This window comes from Labeo rohita, chromosome 13, assembly GCF_022985175.1.
Source record: "Labeo rohita strain BAU-BD-2019 chromosome 13, IGBB_LRoh.1.0, whole genome shotgun sequence".
Classification (NCBI taxonomy): domain Eukaryota; kingdom Metazoa; phylum Chordata; class Actinopteri; order Cypriniformes; family Cyprinidae; genus Labeo; species Labeo rohita.
In genome coordinates this window covers 33,377,046-33,394,035 of record NC_066881.1, presented here as the reverse complement: position 1 = coordinate 33,394,035, position 16,990 = coordinate 33,377,046, and the positions used below count along the sequence as shown (strand labels likewise).

General features: G+C 25.8%; 1 protein-coding gene across 4 annotated transcripts in view; it reads right to left on the bottom strand.

The window, feature by feature from the left end:
- The window catches only part of LOC127175708 (spectrin beta chain, non-erythrocytic 1), a 70,810-nt gene that overhangs the window by 39,249 nt on the left and 14,571 nt on the right, over positions 1–16,990 (bottom strand). For all 4 annotated transcript variants that reach the window (XM_051126956.1, XM_051126957.1, XM_051126959.1 and 1 more), the window contains exons 4-11: positions 15,058–15,204; positions 14,355–14,546; positions 12,545–12,628; positions 12,027–12,145; positions 9,858–9,972; positions 9,605–9,676; positions 9,335–9,450; positions 4,208–4,370 (exon numbers count right to left, since the gene is read on the bottom strand). In XM_051126956.1, coding sequence (XP_050982913.1) covers positions 4,208–4,370; positions 9,335–9,450; positions 9,605–9,676; positions 9,858–9,972; positions 12,027–12,145; positions 12,545–12,628; positions 14,355–14,546; positions 15,058–15,204 — 1,008 coding nt within the window. The remainder of the gene's footprint in view (positions 1–4,207; positions 4,371–9,334; positions 9,451–9,604; positions 9,677–9,857; positions 9,973–12,026; positions 12,146–12,544; positions 12,629–14,354; positions 14,547–15,057; positions 15,205–16,990) is intronic.

Genomic DNA, 16,990 nt, shown 5'->3' with positions numbered 1-16,990 from the left:
TCTTGAGATGAAAAGCTGAATTTTCAGCATCATTACTTTAGTCTTCAGTGTCACATGATCCTTCAGAAATCATTCTAATATGCTGATTTGTGGCTCAAGTAACATTTGATTATCATCAATGTTGAAAACAGTTGTGCTGCTTCATATTTTTGTGAAAATCTTTTTAATAATTAGTCATTAACAATGACAATTACTGTTACTGAAATTATACTTTGTTTTATTTTTATTATTAATATAAATTAGAAATCATACAGAAAGTATATTTGTATAAATTATATTTATATATTGTTTTCTTCTTAAATGAACAGAAAGTTGAAAAGAGCAGCTTTTATGTGAAATAGTAAACTTCTGTAATATTATACATGTCTTGTTACTTTTGATTAACTTCGGAAACAAATCGAAACAAATCAGACCTAAAATAATATTAATATTTTGAATTTAATTTGCATTTAAAATATATTTTTATTTGTTTATATTAACTAATATATTTAATTTATTTAAAATAGTGATATTATAAATTTATATTATGCTTAAAAATATAAAAAAATCTATAATCAATAATTAATATTTTAAATTGTCATTAATACTGAAAATTACTGTTACTGAAATTATACTTATTTTATTTATATTATTAATATTAATTAGAAATCATATATATATATATATATATATATATATATATTTAGATGAACAGAAACACAAATTTTACAGAAATTTAAATTATATTTACATCAGATAATAATAATGATATATATATTCATATATAATATATTATTATATAGAAGTCTGGAATAAATATTAGGTTTTTTTTAGAACTATACCAAATTATTAATTAAATATCTGACCTAAAATAATATTAATATTTTTTATTTAATTTGCATTAATTATATTATTTAATTGTTTATTTTTGTTTTATTAATATATATATATATATATATATATATATATATTATTTAAAATAGCAATATTACAAAATATATATTACACTGATAAATATTATAAAACTTATTTATATTTAATATTAATTATTCATAATATGTGTTGCTTCATACTTTGTGGAAACTGTCACACATTTTGTTTTCAGGATTCTTTGATAAATAGAAAGTTAAAAAGAACAGCATTTATTTTTTTTAAAAAGAAATCTTTTGTAACATTATTAATGTCTTTACTGTCACTTTTGATACATTTAATGCGTCCTTACAGAATAAAAGTACTAATTTCCTTAACAAAACACACCAAAAAAATTGAGAAAGGGAGGACCGGCATAATAATATCCAGAAATACATCCAAGATAATCATACAGCACACAATGACGCTCTTCTTCAGCGCTAATGGCCTGTAATATAACAAATGGTTTATGTTGCTATTTTATTAATCCAATGAGTGTTTTCCTCTCTTTTCTGCAGGTACGTCCAAAAGATGTTTTTACAGCCATAATGTCAGCGGATATGAAAGCGTCTAGATCTGGGAGTTTTGAGAGAATGCTGTTTGTCCTGGCGGCCCGTTTTTGCCCTCGCAGCACAATCGAAGCGCGTCATACCTCATGGAAACATCTAGATCTGTCCTGCCAGTGTCAATAACACCTTCGAAGTCTTTCCTGAATGTGGTGTGTCTCACAGACAACTGGGCTTTGTTAGATAGAGAGGATGTCATAAAATAAATGACAGCATCTGACTCATCTACATCCCATCCAAACCAACACGCAGAGAAAGAGGAGCCTCACATACTGCGCTGCTAACGAACTAATGACTCAGTCAAATTAAAGCAGAAAACTGCACCGTCATCCATGAGAGAAGCAACCGTATTTGACTTGTGTGGCCATAAGAGGAGCCAGACTCAACATGTCAGAGATCATTTATAGCGGTTCTTATGTAATTATGGTCTTTTCAGTGTTAAGCAGTAGAAAGACGTAAGGTTTGTTCACATGACTCATCTCAGGACAAAATAACAACTGCTGTTGTACTAAAAATACTATTAAACTATTAAAAAAGTGTTTTTTCTTTTTAAATAAAAAAAATGCTAAAATTAAAAAATAAATAAATAAAATAAAATAAACATTAGATATACTAAAAATATTACAACTGGTGCTTTGACAACAAACTGAAATTAAATGTTGAAGAGGAAAAATTACCAAAACTTAAACTGAAATAAAATAAATTAAAGCTAAATATAGTTGTTTAATATATAAAATATTTTTTTTTAAAAACAAATAAAAATGATAACAGAAACACATAAGTAAATTTCTAAAACCTTAACTAAAATTAAAATGAAAAACTGGAAATACAAAAATAATAGCTAATTTAAAATAATAATAAATACTATAATAGTATATAAATAATAAAAATATATAAATAATAAAAAAATATATAATAATATATAATCTAATTATGAATAAATAATTTTAAATATTTATGTATTATTTTAAATTATATTAAATATATAATTTAATATATAAAACATTTTTAAAAAACTAATAAAAATTACGAAAGCACATAACACAATTACTAAAACCTAAACTAAAATTAAAATATGAGCACATAATATAAAAGATGAAAATATGCAGTAAAAAATAAAAATCTAAAAACTAAAAATTCACAATATTAATAAATACTATAATTGTATTTATTGTAATTGTAAGTATAGAAATAATACTAAAATAACACCTTAAACATCTCTCAGTTGCCAGCATAATGCCATATATATATATATATATATATATATAGTAATGCAATATATAATTATAAATACATTATTTAATATGTATTTATTTAAAATTATACAAAATATATAATTTTAATATATAAAATATTTTTTAAAAATTGAAACTACAAATTACAAAAGCACATAACACAATTACTAAAACCTAAACTAAAATGAAAATGAAGAACTGAAAATACAAAAATAATAGCTATTTTAAAATATTAATAAATACTATAATAGTATATAAATAAAACTAAAATAACACCTAAATCACCTTTCAGTTGCCAACATAATGCTAATAATAAGGAATAAATAAGGAAAAACATTATATATATACACATTGTATATATATATATATATATATAAAAGTTATAAAATATAATTATGAATCAATTTAAAATATTTATTTATTTATTATTTTTTCTATTCTATAAAATATATAATAATTTTATAACACAAAAAAAAAAAATAATATAAAACATTTAAACAACTAAAATAAATAAAAATGACAAAAGCACATAACGCAATTACTAAAACAAAATAAAATTAAAATATGTGTATATAAAAGATGAAAATATGGAGTAAAAAAAAGAAAATATAATAGCAAAAAATTTAAAATATATACTATAAATACTATAATAGTTGTGTAAATACTACATTAACACCTAAAAAACACCTTTCAGTTGCCAACATAATGCTAATAAGGAATAAATAAGAAAAAGCATTATTATATATAAAAAATGTATACTGAAATATATAATTATAAATAAATTATTTACAATATTTAGTTATTATTATATAAAATATATAATAATTTTAATACTATAAAATATTTAAAAAACAACAAAGCACATAACACATTTACTAAGAACTCCAAAATTAATATGTGAAAAAACAGTATACAACATGCAAAAAATTAAAAAATATGAAAACAAGTTAGTTAAAAATATTAAAAGTGTATAATACTAAAATAACACTGCTAAAATCATCTCTCAAAACAAGCAGCATCAACTGCTTTAACTTTCACATGAAAATTACAATTTTATTATTTATTAAAATGCACAGAATAGTTAAATGTGTGTAACGGTCCCTTAGAAACCTCTATTACCACATTAAGACATTTCTAAGTTCATCCAAATCGACTTTTCCACTTTTTTTTTTTTTTGAAAACTGTGTAAAGAAAACAGTAAATCAACAAAGCAGACGCTTTGGAACTTGTTTGAGTTAGCTCCCGACTGAACAAATACATTAAAATAACATTTAACGCATCACATACAGTCCACAAATGCTTGTGTGATTCTTCTACATCCTAGTGAAACCAATGACATAATGTCTATAGCTTGATGCTTCATTAGACAGAGTACAATGCATTGGGAAACATGTGAAAAGGCCTCTGGTGTCATTGTAAACATTTCCGCTCAGCAAGAGAACCAAAAAAAGAAAGAAAAGAAAACAAGCAGCATCAGAGAGGACAAGAATATACTTGTAGCGACTAAAAGCTGCATACCGTAAACCCCTTCAGACGATTTTGTTCCTCTTTAACCTCCTTTCCCATAATCCTGTGTGGGTCCGTTCCCACGCTGCCGGGCGGCTCTTGGCTCTGGGTTTCAGGGTCACTGGCGTCCCTGGTTAACGAGGGGGTGGAGGGGGGTTGAGCTGCCTTCTCGTTCCTACAAACACAAACACTCAGCCATCAAATCAACCTGCCAGCAGCACCGCAGGCCGAAGCCAAGAACACAGAAGCTTCAGCACTGGCTCTAATTACGTCCACGCTGGACGCTTCTGCTGTCACTCCATGGAGATTTAATACGGCGACCGGAGATAACGGATCACACATCTGGTACTTGCAACTTCCAAAATTAAGCAATGTTTTCAAAACAAAGCCACTGAGACGCATGACTGAACACACTACATCATCTCTTAAAATAAATATGCACATGGGAATAACCAGATTCCTAAGCTTAAAAAAGCCTGAAATGTTAAACTTCTGAAGGATAACACACACAAGAATATTCTTTTACACACAAATTATGTATTATATTATATTATATACACAGTAGTTTTTACACATTTCCTTAAGAAATGATGTAAAGTGTAAAGAAGTGATAAAGAAATAATGTAAAGAAATGATAATAAAATGCCTATAAGTAAGGAATCAGGCATTATTATATATTAAAACATAATAATAATAATAATAATAATTACTATTATTATTATTATTAAATCTATATTTATATAACAAAAATATTCTACATTAATAAACAAAATAAATGTATAAAAATGAAATACATTTAATATTTAAATTTTTAAAATTATAAAAATCATAATATAATTAATTTATACACACTACACACACTAGTAATAAATTACATAATTATAAATATTTTATTAATAAAAGGTGCATATATATATATATATATGCATATATATATACACACACATACACACACAATTCTAAACAAATATACTGTTATATTAGTAACATTTAATTTTATATTTATAATTATATATTGGTAACTGGCGTTTATAGTACAGTAGACTATTTATATATAGTAGACTATTTATATATGTATTTAATAAATATTTATAATATTATAATTATCTAATTAAATTCTAATTATTTGCATATTATTTGTATAATATGTATTGATTTAATCTGTCATACAATTATTAACTTTTATATTTATATTATTTTATTATTTTATGTGTATTCAATTATTTATATAGTATTTATAAATTATAATTTATAACAATAAAGCATAATAACTATATTATTACATAATTATAAAAACAGATTTGTGTGTGTTTACGTTAGATTTTATAGTAATGACATAAATACATACTATATATACATACACACCATAATTTATCTTTATATTAAAATTAATCTTTTATTAAATTAACAATAAGAAATGAATATATATATGATTTATATAATTATATTATCTATATCATTATAATTACATTTTGAACATGTATATAAAATATAATATTTTTTACATTTATTTTTATTATTAATATTAAATATTTTTATTTACAAATATATTTATTATTATATTATTATTATTATGTGCATTACATATTTATATTCAAATATATATTAATATCTTTAATTTATATTAAAAATATAGTTTTAAATTATTATTATATCATTATATAAAATACAAATATATTATAATTATATAATATAATTATATTATTAAAATATTATTTTTATTATTAATTATATATTTTTTATATTATATATTATTATATTGTAGACACAATAGGTTACATTTACACGGATGAAAATGTGAATGGTGTTTGGTTTTGTAAAGTTTGCCACTATGATGCTAATGCCATTAACAAGTAACACAGAATTAAGAAAAGCATTACTATACATTAAAAATACCTGTAAAACAATATAGAAATGTAATACACATAATATGCAATCTAATGCAATGTAAAATGTAAATCATAATATAATCAAATCCAGACGTTTTTACATTTGGGAACACATGAGACTTGTGTCTTACTTCAAGAAAAAAAGAAAAAAAATCACTCTTAGGAAACATAAAACCTGCATTTTGTCCTGTGAGTTCACAACCACTGATCCATGACAAGTTCACCTCTTTTCTAAAGTAACAGTACCTACTGATCTAACAATGATTAATGGTGCTGACTAGAGCGAGTGGATGTTAACACCGACACCGCACAGTATCCGGCCTGACTTTATCCCCTTCATAAATTCAGTCGTACATAATCCATAAATGCACAGGTGCGAAAGAAAACCAGAACCGGCGTCTGACAGCTGAACTTTAACTGCTCCAAATTCAAGACATACACAATATACAACACAAAATCAGGGGTATAACATCAAAAATGGCTTTAAACATCCAAATTAAGTTTTTATATTATGGTTTCCATACAGAGTAACTCTTTATTAATTGCCCTCAGAAACATCCTGTTCAACTGTAAACTTTTACTATATTCACAGAACAGAATGAGCTGCATGTGTATTTTTACCATTAGTAACCTTTGCCATGAATTCATCTTGATTAAACATCTGCGCTGCCCAAATAAACTCTTATGCATTTAATATAAGGAATAAATTCCTCTAATTACAGGGGTAAACATACTTCTTCCTCAACTGAAGGCATGAGGAGAAGATGGCAATCTTTTTGCAGTAAGCACACGATGTATTATGACTAACTGGGCTCAGGAGAAGAAAACGCAGACTTTTAAACCTCAAACAATGATGAAATCAATACAGACGCCTTCATAAAATACAAAACAAGCTCAAACTTGGATCTGGTCTCCAGATTGCAACAAACAAACAAACAAATGATAGTTTAAGCATAGTTTCCAACTAATTTTGATACCGGATGTAATGTTTTTGTGTTTAGTGTTTTAAAATGTAACACTAATCAGGAGGAAAAATTGGTAACTGCTGTGTATAACATTTAAATATTTATATATGAATTTAATAAATAAATAAATACACACACACACACACACACACACACACAAATATACAATTTTAATTATTTAATTGTTAAATTATAATTATTTGCATTATAATTATAATTATTTGCATTATAATTATTTGCATTATAATTATTTGCGTAATATATGTATTTATTTTTTATTAGAATTTATATATATTTTTATATTATTTATAATTTAATTTTTTTTAGTGTATTCAAATATTTATATAGTCTAAGAAGAATTATTTATATAGTACTTAATTATAATTTATAACAATAAAGCATAATGTGTTTAAGTTAGATTTACAATTTATCTGTATTAAAATATTTATACAAATATAATATTGTTAATTTTATTGTTCTTATTAGCTATTTAATTATTATTTGAATAATTATCTGAATTTTATGTTTATGTAATTAATTATTAAATAGTAATAATGTAATTATTATCAATGTAATTATTAAACACTGATAATTATAATAACGTATACTATAAAATATATTCATAAATGTATTCTGAATGTGCTTTAATTATTCAAAAATATATTAATATTGTAATTTATATTCTTATTAGCTATTTGATAATTGTTTTAATAATTATATGAATATTTATACATGTATTAATATTTTTTTAAATTACACTTATAATTTATTCTTTTACCATAAGCAACCTATGCCATGAATTCATCTTGATTAAACATCTGTGTTGCATTGTATATGTATTTATTTAATAAGTATTTAAATATTAAACAGTAATAAATATATTTTTATTTGTATAACAGTGATTATAATTACTTTAAAATATAATAAGAAAAATATTTGTTTTTATTTATTCACAAATGTAATAATTAATTATTTATATTATATTTGCTATTTGATAATTATTTTAATAATTACATGAATATTATACTTATAATTTGCTAACAAAAAAAATACAAATGTATTATTTTTACCACAAGTGCCATGAATTCATCTTGATTAAACAACTTTGTACATTGTATATGTATTTATTTAATAATTATAAAAATATGAAAAGTTATTTATATATACACATAACATTATTGATTATATTTACTATATAAGAAAAATATTTGTTTTTAATTATTCAAAAATGTAATACTGTTATTTATATTCTTATTAACTATTTGATAATTCTTTTAATAATTACATTACTATTTATACATGTATTAATATTTATTAAAATTACACTTATATTTTGCTAACAAAAAAATAAAAAATGTATTATTTTACCATAAGCAACTTACGCCATGAATTCATCTTGATTAAACATCTGTGTTGCACTGTATATGTATTTGTTTAATATTTTTTTAAATATTAAATAGTAATAAAGTTATTTCTATTTTTAGAGCATTAATGATTATAAATACTATAACATTTAATAATAAAAATATTTGTATTTTAATTATTCCAAAATATTATATTTATATTCTTATTAGTTGTTTGATAAAAAATTTAATAATTACATGAATATTTATACATTTATTACTTAATTAATTACATGATACTTATAATTTACTAAAAACAAAAAACCAAAAAAGCTTCATTTTACAAAAAGTAACTTATGCCATGAATTCATTTGGTTTAAACATCTGCGTTGCCCACATAAACTGTTCTGGATTTAATATAAGAAATAATTTCCTTTAATTACATAATTTATGATGACAAACTGGGCTCAGGAGCACAAATCGCAGACTTTTAAACCTCAAACAATGATGAAATCAATACGGACGCCTTAGATGATGGTGCAATAAAACACAAAACAAGCACAAACTTCATTGTGATTCATTGCGCAAGCTGCAAAAAACAAACAAGCATCGTTTAAGCATCGTTCCCAACAAAATTTGATATAATTTTGGTGTTTAGCGTTTCAAAACAATACACTAATCAGAGAGAAAAAATTCAGATCGGTAATTGGTGGCATTATGAAAATAAGCACACATCTTTTATATGCATCTAATTATCATTTGGAAGCAGTTTCCTGGCCGCGTCCTATGCGGCTGGTGGTTGGGATTACACATGCAACAAAAACAGGATTGTGGAAAGCGCCGTCGGCTCTGTGGAAAGCCTATTAAGCAGGGAAACGGCTCTTGTCCCCGAGAGGACACCGTAGGGCTTGTGCGGTTTATAATTTGCTAAGTTTGAGTTACCTGAGAGTCTTCTGGAGGACGGCCCAGCAGTCTTTCACCTCGCTCTGCTTCTGTGCGACGCGGGCCGCCAGCGCCGGGTGCAGGTTGGAGAGCTGGGAAACGCTCACGTCCAGCATCTGAAACCACACAGAAAGACAGGAAGACAAACACGGGCGTCAGTACGGTGTTTGACACAGAGCTGGACCGTGAACGCTTAGGGTCAGCGTGTTCGCAGCACGGCTCGCGGCCCCGCGTGCGACTATAATGGGATGTGAATTTTGGACCGCTCACCATGATTTGACTGGCAACGTCCCGAATTTCCCCGTCTCTGGTGTTTTCCATGCTTGCTGAGAGGCTTTTTCTCTGGATGGGAAGTTAAAAGAGAGCAAACCATAAATAACACTCTTAGATTACATCAGCACGTCAACGTACAGACACAGATGGGTCATATTCGTATCAAAGGACACGTCAAAATGAAATGGCACAGATACTGGGTTTCCTGCGGGGTTTGAACAGAAATAGCTCGATGAAGGAAAATTATTACCATGTTAATGATGGAACAGACGATGTTATCGGCCTGCTGGTAGAAAGAGGAGACTTCGAGAGCGAGTTGGAGATTCTCGTGATATTCTTTCAAGTGCGACTGAGCCTTCAGCCACCTAGGTGGATGACAAATAATACAAAAAAAATAAATACATAAATAAAGATTTAATTGTTAAATGTATATTATACATAATTACAGTGTATGCATTTACATAATTATAATTATCCATATAATGATAATAATAATAATAATAATAATAATAGTTATTTAATAATAATTAAATATATCAAAATTCTAAAATGAAAATATATATATATATTTTAATTTTATTTATGCGAGTGTGTGCATTAGATAAATAACTATTTAATAAATATATGTGACCCTGGACTACAAAACCAGTCTTAAGTCGCTGGGGTTTATTTGTAGCAATAGCCAAAAATATATTGCATGGGTCAAAATTATAGATTTTTCTTTTATGCCAAAAATCATTAGGAAATTAAGTAAAGATCATGTTCCATTAAGATATTTTGTAAATGTCCTACTGTAAATATATCAAAACTTAATTTTTGATTAGTAATATGCATTGCAAAGAACTTCATTCGGACAACTTTAAAGGCGGTTTTCTTAATATTTTGATTTTTTTGCACCCTCAGACTCCAGATACTGAAATAGTTGTATCTCGGTCAAATATTGTTCTGTCCTAACAAACTATACATCGATGGAAAGCTTATTTGTTCAGCTTTCAGATGATGTATAAAGCTCAATTTTGAAAATTTGACACTTATGACTGGTTTTGTGGTCCAGGGTCACATATATAAATACTTACTAAACCGCTAATAATAATAGTTATTATTAGCTTTAAACAGTATTTGAATATTTATGCATTTGTTTAAAAATGAATAAATATATAAAAATTATGAACAAAAAATATAATTATATTTATGTGAGTGTGTGAATTAGATAAATAACTTTTTAATAAATATATAAAAAAATTCAAATAATTATTCAAATTATTATTAAACTGCTAATAATAATTATTATTAGCTTTAAATAGTATTTGAATATTTATGCATTTGTTTAATTATTAAATATATAAAAATTTTAAAATAAAAATGATAATTATATTTATGTGCGTGTGTGCATTAGATAAATAACTATTTAATAAATATATATACACATTTTCAAATAATTACTAAATTGCTAATAATAAGTCATTATTATTAGCTTTAAATAGTATTTGAATATTTATGCATTTATTTAATAATTATTAAATATATAAAAATTATAAAATAAAAATGATAATCATATTTATGTGAGTGTGTGCATTAGATAAACTATTATTCAAATGATAATTGATAATAATAAAAATAATGATTATTATTATTCCAATATTATGGATAATTATAAAATATAATAATTTGTATGCACATGTATGTGTATGCTTTATATTTTATAGTAATAAATTATAATTGTGCGCATATACGTATATATTATAAAATATAATGTATACACACATGTATGTATAAATTATATTTTATAGTAATTATCTAAATTTATATACATTTCTATATATATATATATATAAAATAAATGGAATGTATAAATGGAATATATAAATATAACATTCAAATACTCATTTATAAATATAATTTATGATTTTATATTTATATAATATCAAGTTGGAATAATATATTATAATATATAATAATAAAATCTAGTAATTTAATGCATTTATTGCAATAAATGATAATTATGTTTACAAATATGTATTAAAAATATAATGTATACACACATTTGTGTGCATATAATTACTATCAAATCTAATAACTTGTATATAAATTATATAAATATAAAATATATAAATATTAGGGCTGTCAAATATCTATATATCTATAAATATCTATATCTATATATATACATACATACACACACACACATACATATACATACATAAATATATATATATATATATATATATTATACACACACACACACACACACATACATATACATACATAAATATATATATATATATATTATACACACACACACACACACACATATATACATATATATATATATAAGGAAAATTCTAAAAAAAAAAAAAAAAATCAAGAAACTTTATTATTATTACTATTATTTATGATAATTATTATTACATGCACTAACATTTTGTTGATGTGTTTCCTGCGGGTTGAGATGGTCTTTCCTTCAGTTTTCCCCTGTTTTTCCAGTCTGAGGGCCATATGATTGATCTCCTCATGAAGATTATGATACAGCTGCTCATCCTGAAAGAAAGTCAGACACAACATTTCCTGAGCTTTAATGATCTTCTTACATTTAACCAAACCACATTTTAGCCAGGTGCTTGAATTGGAATTTTGGCTAATACCCCTAACCCTAGAGGTTACAAATGGCTGTTTCAATTAGCTTTAGGGATGCTGGTGAATCAGTGACATCTGTGAGAGAGACGGCCTGCATGTGAATGAGCGGAAAGTCTCAGCCTCTCAGCCTGCTTTGCAAATCATAGCTAAGCTACAGGTAAACAATGATACTAAATTGGACGATAAACAGATTATCTCAAATAAAAAAATAAAAAAAAAATCCAACTGTTGTCCAGTTGTGATAATTGAGGCCTGCTGTGAATTTAGATGCAATTTCTGTGTCTGTTGTCTAGAATCACCCACCTGTTTCAAATCCAGTATCTTCCTGGTAAGCTGCATCTTGTCAGTGTTTTCCCCAAGGATGTTGGCCAGCGATTGTTCCTGCTCCTGCTGACACATATAAAAGCTTTACAGGCCTGAATTGTTGTAGCCCAGCAATTGTTTTCTTTGAATGCGGCTACTGTTGTTCTAAATGAGTCTGGCTACCATGGTGAGACGTAAAACAGACTTGTTAAGTAACACCTCGGCCTCTTGGATGCAGATCCAAAGCAGACCGAAGATTAACGAGTGAAGGAAAGCGGTAAGAAAGAATATTATGACCAAAATCCCACAATTAAACAAATATTTCAATGTATTTTAAAATTACAAGGGTCAATCTATGTTGTGTTGCAAACCAAACATGTTACAAATAAACTGTTTCTAAACATAATAAATAAATAAATAAATAAATGTCATAAAATTTAATTTTCACTCAGATGCTATTTATTTTATATTTTATAAATAATATATATATATATATATATATGTACATATGTAATATATATACACATTATACATATTATATCATGTATAATGTAACATTCAATGTATATATCATTAAATGCAATTAAATTTACTAAAATATTAAAGTAGAGATTTGTTGACAATTAATGTTTTCTGTCTACAACCATTATTTTACTAAAAATGTTTAATTTACAGTCTTTTTACTATATTACATTTTTTATAGTATTTTTTAAAAATAAAAGGAATTACAAAAAATGCTCAAAAGTAAAGAATAAATTAAGAAATTAAGAAATTGTGAAATTTTAATTTACAATGTGTTTTTATTATACTGCATTAATTAGAGTTGTTGAAAAATAAAAGGAATTACAAAAAAGGCTAAAAAGTAAAGAAAAATTATAACTGTACATCTTAAGAAATTCTTTGTACAATTACAACATATTTTACTTATTTTCAACTAAAAGTTACATTTTTCAAATATGAAATATTAATATATTTCTCCCCTCCCCTTTGTCATTTTTATTTTTTACAGTATCTTTTGCTTCGAAAAATTAATTTATAATGTTTTTACTATATTACAATAATTAGAGTCATTTTAAAAATAAAAGAAATTACAAAAAGGCTCAAAAGTAAAGAATAAATTATAGTTGTACATTTTAATGAAGAAATTGCAAAAATTTAATTTACAATCTTTTTACTATATTACATTGTATACGTCAAATACAAAATAAAAGGAATTACAAAAAAGGCTCAAAAGTAAACAAATTATAATTGTACATTTTAACGAAGAAGTTGAAATATTTTAATAATTTGTATAACATTGTTTTTACTGCATTACATTAATTAGAATTATTTAAAAAATAAAAGTAAAGAATAAATTATAACTGTACATTTTAATAAAGAAAACTTTAAATTTACAATATGTTTTTACTATATTATATTAATTAGTCATTTAAAAAATAAAAGGAATTACAAAAAAGGCTCAAACGTAAAGAATTTGGACGCATTAAAGCACATACAATAAATCAGAATTGTATGGAAAATGTTTTCATTAAAATGACACAATTAAAATAAATAAACAAATAAATAAAAATAAACTTAATTTTCTTACTTTTTTTATTATAAATTGTTTATCTTTTTTGACTGTGGATTGAAAAGCGACCATGACGGTTTTTGTGAGGTTGGTCTTAACGCAGAATGACCAACATGTCTCCGTGTTCTCTATATAACCCACTAAGATCCACTAACATTATCAATTTAGGACACAATCCAAAAACACCCCCATCAGAAGGCTGTGTTAATTAGCAGAACTAGTTTTAGTGGTGCGTTTAACCTTCTCTTTGATCCACGCCTCCAGACGGTCCACCTTCTTATTAAACTCCTGCAGAGTTTTAGCCCCGCCCATGGCCTTGATTTGATTGGCTGCCGTCAGTTTGAGCGCGTTCCATTGGTCGCGGATCTGAGCCAGCTGTTTCTTCACCAGGTCAGACGTCGGGTTAAGTTTGCACATTAATTGATCTCCCATCTGCACAAACATTCAGCAGCGGTACATGAGCTACAAAAGACCCACGGCCCGCTAAAACAACAGCTTAATCATATCAGCGCGCTTGAAACCCACCCAAGTCCCCGTTCTCTGACTAACAGGAGATCCGGTTTTGCAACTCACCAGGGATGTGTGTCAGGAGAGGTTAATTATTTTCAATGTACTATTTCAAAATGAAGGGAAGAGGACAAATTTAGCATCTGCTCTGGGGGGAAAAAACGGGGTGACTCGATATTTTATGTGACTTTGGGCGTCTCGCAAAAAGCCTTCTGAGGCTCTGCAGGTCTAGTCAAAGCGGAGCTGTTAAAATTGTGTTTTGACAAGTCAATATTAAAAAGAAGTCATGATTGTTACCATAACAATTTGTAAATGTTTTGCCATTTATTTGCAAAAGGGAGAAACGTCTTTTGTTGATTTTGGCTGAGCCGCCTGTTGAAACCTGACGATGATTCATCAATCTTTTGCTCTCCTAATGAAGACTGTTTGTCCTCACCTGGTTAAGTTGTATGACTGTGTTCTCAAAGTCCTTCAAATCTCTCTGGAGGGTTTGACAAACTTCCTCCCAGTCGGTCAGAGGGCATCTATGGATGTTACTGGCGTCCCTCAGGTCTCGTAGCTTCGCTCTGATCCACGTCTCAGCCTGCGGGACACAAACACAACAGTCTAGAACTTTACCTTCCTACTAACTGAAATCAAACCTCATTTGTGGTTGATTTGGAACACAAAAGTGACAGTAAAGACATTTATAATGTTACAAAAGAGTTCTATTTCAAACGAATGTTTCTTTTGAACATTCTATACATCAAAGAAACCTTCAAAAATATTATTCCTACTCAGTATTCTTGTGTCGTTTTCTATTACAAACAAAAAGCAAAAAGTCTTGTTTTCTAAGTTTAGTAGCCAAGCAAATGTATCCTGACGGAAGATTTTAGATATTTCTAATGGAAAATGACAAAAATACAGAGTAGAAAAATCAGTTTTTGCAGTGCGAATAAAAAATGCATCCCAGTTTCCAAAAAAGTACTAAAGTAGCAAAACTAATTTCACTATTAATGATGCGTTAAGAAATGCTAAGAAACATTTAGGAATGTTTCTCAAGCAGAAAATCAGCATAGTAGAATGATTTCTGAAGAATCATGTGACTAAAGACTGAAGTAATGATGCTAAAAATTCAGCTTTGATCACAGAAATAAATTACATCTTAAAATATATTAAAATAGAAAACAGCTACATTAAATTGTAAAAATATTCCACAATTTGACTGTTTGTACTGTATTTTTTTTTTTTTTTGAGCAAATAAATGCAGTTGTGGTGGACAAAGATACCTAAAAAAAAACATTAAAAAATTAAATAATAAAATAAAAACTTACTAACCCCAAACTTTTGATTATAAACATTACTTTTGTTTATTACATTATATTACTTTATTTGACTTGATTATATTATTAAATAAAAAATACCATATATATATATGTATATGTACCATATATATATAAGGTATGTTTTATTTAAAAATAGAATAGAATAGAATAAAATAATCCTTGAATCAAGACACATTTACTTACTTACAGAAACTAAATTACATAAGATATTAAGTATCTTAAGTATTAAGTAATATAGTATAATATAATATAATATAATATAATACTGCTTATATATAAATGCAAACAATATTTTTCTTAGCATTTTTGCCTTGTTTTCTAGCACAACTAACTAAACATCCTTGAATCAAGATTTACTTAAGAAGCAAAACTACAAAATATTAAGTCTACTTTTTGTTATTTTGTTAGTTTATGCTTAAAACAAGAAAACATATCTGCCTAAGAGATAAGAAACAAAAATCTAGAATTTAAATGAAAAAAAAAAAACAAGATTGTTTTTCTTTTTTTTTTTTCTGAATTTAAGAAAAAAAAAAACATTTATTTCTCAGTTTTCAAAAAACAAAGCTTAATATATTATTATGCTTTTGAAGTAAATCTGTCTTGGTTTAAGAATTGCTAAATATTTGTAATAGAAAATGAGACAAAATTACTATTATTTTTTTCCAATGTATAAAATAATATAATATAATACAATATAATATAATATCATATCATATAAAAATCTAAACATCCTTGAATCAAGATTATTTACTTAAGAAGCAAAATTATTGTTGTTATTTTTGTTAGTTTATGCCTAAAACAAGAAAACATATCTGCCAAAGGGGTAAGAAAAATCATCTTATTTTAAATGTAAAACAAGATTATTTTTCTTTCCCCACTGGCAGATGTTTTTTTTCTGAATTTAAGAAAAAAAAATCACTTAAAATAGAACTTAACATCTTATGTCATTATGCTTTTTAAGTAAATCTGTCTTGGTTTAGGAATGTTTAAATTTAAAAAAAAAAAAAAGATACAAAATTTCTAAGAAAGTGCAGTGTATATAAT